Source organism: Archocentrus centrarchus, chromosome 7 (genome assembly GCF_007364275.1).
Source record: "Archocentrus centrarchus isolate MPI-CPG fArcCen1 chromosome 7, fArcCen1, whole genome shotgun sequence".
Classification (NCBI taxonomy): Eukaryota; Metazoa; Chordata; class Actinopteri; order Cichliformes; family Cichlidae; genus Archocentrus; species Archocentrus centrarchus.
Window position 1 is genome coordinate 19348960 of NC_044352.1, and position 9317 is coordinate 19358276.

Below are 9317 nucleotides of genomic sequence, written 5' to 3' on the forward strand. Positions count from 1 at the left end.
TGTGCCAACTTTGATTCATACGGGAAGTTACCAGATGATTCATGTTAAGTCCCATTAATGTATCAATGGACACTGTTCATGTTATTTCAGTAACTGAAACCAGATTGTTTTATACACTTTATTAAAAAAGTAAAAAAAATAACTGCACAGCAGTCTTGTAAAAATATTTTACAGCACCAGCATGAATTTTCAGCCAACCTGTGGAGAAGGGAGAAAATAATTAAAATACAAAATGGAAGAAGGGAAAAAAAAAAAAAAAAGGAGTATTGATGATTTGTACCTGACAACCATTGTCACTGAAATGAAGCCAGGTTTTGGAGTCTGTGTAGTTACCTGGAAAGCAGAAATACAATATGTAAAATGCAATAACCCAACAAAAATATAAAATATTTGCTCATTTCCATATATAGCATGCAATATGCTGGGCCTCAATGCACAATTGGAGGCCAATTTAAGTCAATGGTAGAAGTCATAAAACTTGGTTAAATCATTACTGGGCTACACATCTCACTACCAGCTACATGACAAAAAGCAAGATATACCATCAGTAATTGAGAAGTCTGGTCTTACCTACACACAGCACTTAAGCCTTTTGGTAGCTGCTGCCTGCTAGACTCAGGCCTCTGTTCTCACTCTCCCCTGCTTCAATGATCCTGGCGATGGTTTTGCTACTTCTCCCTCAGCTTGCTTCCATGGCTAGCCTCAAAGACTTTGCATGTAAGCTAGCATTCTCCAGATGATCTTTGCAGAAATCAGGGTAGAGCTTGTACCAATGTGATGGGCTTTCTGATGATGGCATTTGCGCACCATTTCTTTGCCCGCCCCTTAACCAGTGTTGTACAGCATTGTCCTGAGCCAGTATGTTAGGAGACAAGGTAATTGACTTTCCCCCAGACACCTCATGATGTTATATGGCTCGACCCATTTTATGCAACATCTAATAGTAAACCCTCCCTTTCCCAAACAACTGAAAAGGCTACTGAGACTGTTAAAAAAAACTGAAAGGTGTTTATTTCAGCTTGATTTTGATGCAGTTACAAATAAAAACCAGACTTAAAGATCTACACAAAACCTCATTGGAATGCTTGCTTTCCATTAACACATTGACGAAAAAAGAAAAACATAACACAAAATGTTTAAATGAAGGCCCTCCATGATTTATCTACTGTACATCTCTTCTTGCAGCAGCTGTAACCTGCCACAACTCATAGGCTGAGCAGATTTAGGAGGTAAACCTGCAGTTGCCCTGTCACTTCGCTTGCTCTCCTCTCCTTGCTCTCCTCTCCTAAGTACTCAGTCCTGTTGAACAATACGGAACAACATTGTTAACTGTGCACTGACTTTGACCTGGCATCCAGAGTGAATTTGTTTAAAGGTTATCTGCACTCAATGATTCCCTGCTCACCACAAGCTCTTGTTTTACAATACAAGACTCTTAAGACATGCTTTCAAGTTCTTACCACTTCTTAAAATCGTCCTGGACGCCCATAGCCGCTGTTGTTTGAGCCTCCATATCCACCTGTGAGCGCAAAAATAAATAAATTCAACACTATGCAAAATGCCAGTGTACAACAGTATCTACATGTGAAGTCTGGGAACCCATACCAAAGTTCCTGCCACCGCCGCCACCAAAATTACCCTTCATGGGGCCAAAGTTAGAGGCCTGGGGGTCGTAGTGGCCCATGTTGTTGTAGTTATTTCCACCTCCTCCACCACCGCCGCAATTGCCTGTGATTACAGAATTTGAGAGATTAGGTCAACCTCGAGCAAGTTACGATTCTAGTGAACAGCAGTCAAAAAGCAGTGTCATCTTACCATAACCATTGCTGTCATAGCCGTTTCCTCCATAGCCCCACCCTGGTTGTAGCCTTGGTTATAACCACGGTTACCGCCACCATTATATCCACCAGGACCACCGGGTCCACCGCCATAGCCTACCAATATATAACAGTCTTAAAATACAGTGAAGTTACAAAAACAAAACAAACCAAAGGCAAAAAAAAAAAAAAACAAAAAAAAAAAAAAAAAAAAAAAAAACAACAACTTGTACTTACCACCATCGCCTCCATTGCAGTTGTAAGGACCATCTCCATATCGTCCCCTGCCACCTAAATAAGAGGTCAACATTTTAGGTTTTCCATCATGTACTACTAGTATTATACTCAATGACCACAACAAAACAGGTCATACCCTGATTGAAGCCTCGGTCATAATCATAGGGCCTTCCACCAGTGTTGCGACCTCCTCTCATTCCCATTCCCATTCCCGCACTCTGCATTTCCTGTTTTGTGAGGGCCTTCCTCACCTCACAGTTGTGAGAGTTGATTGTGTGGTATTTCTGGACTGTGGGAATTAAAAGTTTTAGTAAACAAGCAAATAAATAGCTAAAAATTTGACAAATGATGCAACTGTGAAGAGCAAAGAAAAAAAAAAAAAAAAAAAAAAAAAAAGTCTACATCTATACATACTGACACAATCTGTCGACTGAATCATGGTCGTCAAATGTAACAAACAGCAAAGCCCTCTTCTTCCCAGTGTTGCGGTCAGTCATGATATCAATGACCTCTATTTTGCCAAACTGCTGAAAGTAATCCCTCAGATGTGACTCCTCTGTATCTTCTTTGATGCCTCCAACAAAGATTTTTTTACAGTTATGTGGGCTCCTGGCCGGTTTGAGTCCTGCAATAAAACACATTTGTTGTAACAACAACCCTTCTTTTAAGGCAAACACACTTGCAGCTCATCCAGTTATTACATACCTCCCTGGTAACAGCTCGTTTAGGCTCTACCACTCTTCCATCAACCTTATGGGGACGGGCCGACATGGCAGCATCAACTTCCTGCACTGATGAGTATGTTACAAAGCCAAAACCCCTGGATCTCTTGCTGTTGGGGTCCCTCATGACCTGAAAGGGAATGCTTTATCTTAGCTCCAAGCTGTCATTACACATGATTAAATTATTGCAAAGTCATTATGTTTCAACCACCATTATATTTTCAGTGAAAAACACGACTTACCACGCAGTCTGTAAGCGTCCCCCATTGCTCAAAATGAGCACGAAGGCTTTCGTCTGTCGTCTCGAAGCTCAAGCCTCCGATGAACAGCTTGCGAAGCTGCTCGGGCTCACGTGGGACCTGCATAATAGACAAAGCAGTACCATAATAACCGATTAGCCTCTCCAATGGCCACGTTAAGAAAAAAAATTACGTTCACGCTAAACCGGGCTAGAATTAACAATGTTCACCGCTCCCTGCGCCTCTTATTAAAAATCAGGGCGTGTGGAGGAGGGACACACCGCCGCCATTAACGTTAGCAAGACCGGTCTGATGATGAATATTCCAGATATTAGCAGCAGTTACACATCAATAGCAGCGGTTATTTAAATGTGTGCAGCATTTGAGCGCGAGTGTCGATTACAAGTGTTGATTAGGAGTCCTCAATTTCTACTACAGCTCATCCGCAGGAACAAAAGGCCACGAGGCCCAGCTGCTATAAAATGGCGGCTTTACAACACAAGAATGCTACTGCGGCTACGACCTCAACCGGAGACGGTGCAACGAATCAAAAGAAGGCGAAATTTTCAAACTTCCCAACTCCCTAAACGTAAAAACCGCACACAATAACATAGTTCTGCTCCCGGGCCCAGTACTCACACTCTCTCTCGACATGTTGCAGATATTTCCTTGAAGACGGGTTGTGTAACAAACAGAAAGCAAAGCTCTGCGTCAGACGAGCGTAGCCTGCTATTCAACAGTACAATAAATAGCAAAGGAAACGCCTATGTTGCGCAGCGATTGGTCAGCTATTCCCGCTGCAGTTTTTCGTCAGCAGTGCTTGAGTCTTGACTGGGCCAAATCCAATCAATCAGCAACAGCGTCCAATCACCTGGCGTGCAATGACGACAATGAAAAACGGGAGAGATTATGGTTGTTATGTGTGAAAGGGAAACGTGTAAGGCTTCGAGTCTGTCGTATATAATACCTTTAGATCAATAAGCATGTATTGAGCACAGCTCGGTAAGTTGTGTATAAAGACATATGGAAAATTGTCGGTCTTTGCACTAAACACCATTCGAACCGTAAATGATTCTGTTTTTTTAATATGTGGGCGGAGGCACGGCTGCCTTGGCGCAGTGATAGCCCTTCCTCCCATATTAACATAGACACCTTCTTATCTAAAAATATTTTCTATACAGATACAAAATGCACAAAATAAACCTGCTTCAAATTGTTGCAGAATAGAGTTAAAAGCACGGTAGGAGCGCATTAGCAAACCATATATGTAGGTCATCAGCTGACCAAGGGGCGGGGCACTCATTGTGCGTTTTTTAACGCGCGCTTTTTTTGCGCACAGCACCTTTTTCTGTGTGTGTATGTGTATGTGTATGTGTGTGGTGGTGCTAGATGCTAAAGTAGCTCAAAGGTTGGCCTCGCCGTTGCTCCACAAAGACCGGGTTTAACGGGTTCAGACGGGCGGTCGAGCTATCCAGAAGGGTAAGACAAGCATTTTATAATTATGTGCTTCATGCTGCTGTAGATCTGATCATATGGTTTAATAGCAACGTTCTTAGCTCGATGTAGCGGTTGCTTGCAGGCTGCCTGCTGTAGCAAGTTATCCTTTGCTTTTGCTACTAGCTCGGCTCAGCTAGTAGCTGTGTTCCTTGCTAGGTGCGCGTTTTTAGCGACGGTGACCGACCTTTTAAAGACTTATCGAAAACATGGCAACCAGGATGTTTAGTTGCACCGTTGAATTGGCTTTTTAATCTATCATACCTGTAGCAAGTTGATCAAACGATGAAGAAATGATGCCCTTTGCTAAAATATGATAGCCATCTTGCTAATGGTGGCTAATTAGCTAATGTTAAAGTACATCTACCTATAACTTGTGGTTGCTTCGCGGTTGGAGTGATGTGGTTATGTACATATTATACAAATGCGTTTGTATTGGCTAGAACTATTGGAAGAGCGATTCATAAACGTCTTTAACGTGAGCTTGGTCGTCCTTTCTAAACAGGGAAGTGTCGCCTGCAACCGCGTTGTGTTAAGCACCAAAGTTTACCATGGGCAAAAAGTCTCGCGGAGAGGAGTCTTCATCCTCTGATGAGGAAGAATATGTTGTGGAAAAGGTGCTGGACAGGAGAGTGGTGAAAGGAAGGGTTGAGTTCTTCCTCAAGTGGAAAGGATACTCGGAGTAAGTAACTAATTGTTTATTAACCACAGTCCTAAGTTGCATAGCCAAAAACTTGTTGAATTTTGATCAAAAAATGTTGTAGACAGTTGTTCACATCTTGGAGTATGTTATTTGGGTCGGATATACAACTAGAGATGCTGTAAGAGCAGCTCTTTTAGATACAGATACTGTCATCTAGAGGCCAGTAATGACCATGAAAAGAACACTAAAGTGTTTTGAACATTGCATTATTTCAAAGTTGATAGTGTAATAATAACTTTTTCCTATCAGAACACTTGAGTTATGGCTGCACTGACTTTCTGCACTGTGCTCTTTCTCAGTAAGCACAACACATGGGAACCAGAGAAGAATTTGGATTGCCCTGAACTTATTGCAGAATTCATGAAGACCTACAAGAAGAGCAGCAGCAGCAGCAGCGGTGGCGGCGGCGGCAGCGGTGGTGGTGGTGGAACCTCCACACCAAGCAGTGGGGCCAGCAAATCAAACACAGGTTCCTCTGGACGTTCCAAAGATTCCAGTAGCTCAAAGAAGAGGAGCTCTGATGATGATGAAAGGTGGAAGTAAGCCCAAGAAGAAAAAGAGGTAAAGGCAGTATGTGGCGAACTTGAAATGTTCAGCATTTGGTGTTTTTTTTTTGTTTGTTTGTTTTTTGTTTGTTTGTTGTTTTTGTTTAAAAAAACAAACTTGATATTAAGGACAATAAATGTATTTATTTGATCTAAAATTATTTTGTGTGTGTGTGTGTGTGGTGTGTGTGTGTGTGTGTGTGTGTGTGTGTGTGTGTGTGTGTGTGTGAGTGAATTAAATTTACATTTAAACACAGCTAGTGTGAATTTGAATAATGCATAATCCATCTTTTGGGCTTTTTCAGGATGACATTCTAGTTGCGCGTGGCTTTGAGAGAGGACTTGAGCCAGAGAAGATCATTGGAGCAACAGACTCATGCGGAGACCTCATGTTTCTTATGAAGTGGTAGGTCACAAAGATGTCTCGATGATAAAATTCTAGTTTGTTTCTTTTTTATTATTAGTGATAATTTCAACAAAAGCAATTAAAATATGCTCCATGTATTTACTGTAACATATGAAATTTTGTGGCATATTTTAACAAGTTGGACACAATTTGTATATTGCAGTCCTACCTTGTAGACCAGTTCTACCTTGTATACACTGCTAATAACCATACCATGTATGGTTATTAGCAGTATTGGAAATGGCGAAATTGTGCAGAGATGCAAGGCCGAGCAGTAATTTTGAACTTTTATCTCTTCCAGGAAAGACTCTGATGAGGCTGATCTTGTGCTTGCCAAGGAGGCCAATCATAAGTGCCCACAGATTGTCATAGCCTTCTACGAGGAGCGTCTCACCTGGCATGAAGACAGTGACAAGAAGGAGAAGGATGCTGTCAGTGCGTGAGTGTATCACCTCAGGAGGAAACGGGACCTCCTTCACTGCAGGGACAACCTTGAGTCAGACATTTTTCACACCCAAAACTCCCAACATTCAACTTTTACCATGTCCACAATGACACAAAAGTTTGGACACTGTTGTGTTATCTCCATCCAAGCCCCATTGGAGCACACGGGCCCAGACTACTAAAAAAGGATCCATCAGTCAGGAGGAGAAGCTGTAGTTGACATGGGTGATATGCTACTGGGGAGAGTTTATACTGTTTTGTCTCTTATTCTTTACCTACTTTTATTTTTAGACTTGTTAACTCATTGTTTTAGTGCTTACAGGAAATGATTATCTTAGTCTTGAGAAACCAGAGTTGGTACAAGCTGTGTTAATCTTGAGTTTGTTCCAACATGTGTTCACAACTCTTGATTTGCTATAAATGGTGCACCTCTTTTCTCTAAGAACTCAGCTGACACCACAAGGATGAAAACATGTTATTTCTTTTTATATATTCAGGAAACTGCCACCGCATCACTTTCCTGACTGAAATAATTGTTTCCTTTTAAAAGAAGAGAAAATTTTATCTTGTGCTTTTCATCTGCCACTATGGAACTACTCAGTTTGATTTGTAATGTAGTGATTTCCCTTTTTTTTTAAATGTTTTTTAAACTTCCACTGTGTCAGTCTTGGGTTGTTTGTTTTTTTTTTTTTTTTTTTAATTTCTTGATATCATCGGCTCACCAAAAGGACAAAAAATGCGCAGAGATTTTCTTTTCTTTTTTTTTTCTTTCTTTCTTTTTCTTTGTGCTTAATTTCAACAGATTGGACAATCTTCAGTGAACCTACCTGAAACGGAGCCAGGGTTCAATGCCAGTCATTGGGGTCCGCCACCTTGTGGCCAATATACAAACCTCGAATGTGTGACCAATCTCAATGACAGCCCTGTGGTTTTAATGGTTATTGTTAGTGATGTTTTGATTTCTAACAGTGTTAAGTGGTTGTTGATATTGCCATAATTTCAAACATTAAAGCAAATTTCTAATTGAATTAGTCATATCCTGGGCTCTCTTGTGTTGATTTTATTTGATTGTTCCTAGCTAAGGTGTGTGTTTTGTCCTGCCACCCCCACCCCCCCCCCTGGGACCTGGAAAGCAACTGTAAGCTCTTAGACACAAGATGGATGTCAGCTTTGCAGTTTGATCTATTGTGCTCCAACGTGGACTCTTCGGACCAAATCTTTAGTGTCTACAGAATAAGATCACGTATTTTTTTTTTTGTTTGTTTGTTTTTTAAAGCTTTAATTGGCATTGTGATTGAGGGCTGTGCTTTTCTCTCTTCTACCCTTTCATACATATAGCTCAAAAATAATGTCCCTTGCTATTAACTTAGATTATCCTTTTGGTGTCACTTCCTTTCATGAAAACAATACTCTGCTGTTCCTGAATTTTTTGCCAGTGTGGAATTTTTTAAATGTAGACTATTTCTTGTGTGAATGAAATGTTACAGGTATGTGTACAGTAGCACCCTTTAATAAACATTTTCAGTGTTAAGAATTGCTGTTTTATTTTACGATGTGAAGAATAAAGCCTAATGCAGGCTTTAATGAGTATAAAGTGGTATAGTGTCAAACTGTAGCTTAATATTAGAAAGTTTCCTAATGTCAGAAGGAAAAAGCACCATCTTGGGTGAATAATTTATGACTGTATCATTAGATGGTCTTAATTGCATTTCTTTTTAAAAGTGAAAACTTTGGAAGAAAAATATTTCAAGAGCAATACCCGCTCTTCCCCAGCAGATGGTGCTATTAATCAGCGATCCAAAATTAAATGCATTTTTATGCAAGTCATTCACAGTTCAAACATTTAGTTGCTCACTAGAACAAGTCATAAATGGGTGTTTATAGATTATTATACAGCTTTTTTGAGGTGCAAGGACTGCTGAAGCTCATAGTGTGCAAAACAAAAATTCCATTAGTCATTTTTCTTTTGGTGCTAACATTAAAACATGAATGTACAGAAATGTGTAGAAAGATAGATGGGGGGGGTAACACAACAAAGGTTAGATAGGAACCACTGTTATTATGTTCATTCATGGTTGGTGCCTTAAACCCTGAGGACAGTAAGGCAATCCACTTCAATTTCATGATGCAGCCATAAAAACAAATATGCATTGCTGCAATATGTGGGGATTTTTTTTTTTTAACTTGAAACTCACTTAAAGAAAAACACAAGCAGGGTGCAAGTTCTGCTAAAACCAGACTCCATGCAAGTGAGAACGAATCCTAATTGCCACTATCTGGCCAACATAACAAATGATTAAATAAGTGAATTACAATATGCATTGTTAATTTTCATTTTAAAGTATATATGGCAAGAATAATGTATCTCCTATATGGGCCAGCTGCAAGATTAAAACTGCAGTGAAGGTGTAGTCTTGTTCTTCTCTCACCACCATCTTTTTCTTTCTTGCTGCCTTTTATTGCACACACACACACACACACACACATTGTGCTGCTTGGCTACGTCTAAAGTGATGGAATTTTCCTCGCAAAAGGCTTTTACACTCCAAATGGAATGCAAAGGTCACTAGTAAATATCCAGCCCCTGGGACCATTAAGCTGGGCAAAGAGAGGGAGCAGCAGGCTGTTTTATGGAGCCTGGAGCTGTCTGCTCACAAACCCAGGCCAGTATGGGTTTGGTTGGGAAAGACTGTGCGTTCAGCGGGGGCGC

General features: G+C 40.6%; 2 protein-coding genes across 2 annotated transcripts; one reads left to right on the forward strand and one right to left on the reverse strand.

Annotated features, from left to right (window-relative positions):
• Positions 1-104: 104 nt before the first annotated feature.
• Positions 105-3806, reverse strand: hnrnpa1b (heterogeneous nuclear ribonucleoprotein A1b). The gene is given in 13 exon segments (XM_030734741.1): positions 105-198; positions 281-1299; positions 1461-1519; positions 1606-1728; positions 1816-1854; positions 1857-1934; positions 2055-2108; positions 2191-2338; positions 2465-2649; positions 2652-2679; positions 2760-2906; positions 3019-3135; positions 3655-3806. Coding segments are annotated over 11 exon segments (987 nt in total). The 5' UTR covers positions 3670-3806; the 3' UTR covers positions 105-198; positions 281-1299; positions 1461-1466.
• Positions 3807-4338: 532 nt separating this feature from the next.
• On the forward strand, positions 4339-7644 carry cbx5 (chromobox homolog 5 (HP1 alpha homolog, Drosophila)). The gene is given in 5 exon segments (XM_030734740.1): positions 4339-4494; positions 5015-5191; positions 5512-5773; positions 6063-6163; positions 6465-7644. Coding segments are annotated over 4 exon segments (636 nt in total). The 5' UTR covers positions 4339-4494; positions 5015-5060; the 3' UTR covers positions 6607-7644.
• The last annotated feature ends 1673 nt before the right edge of the window (positions 7645-9317 follow it).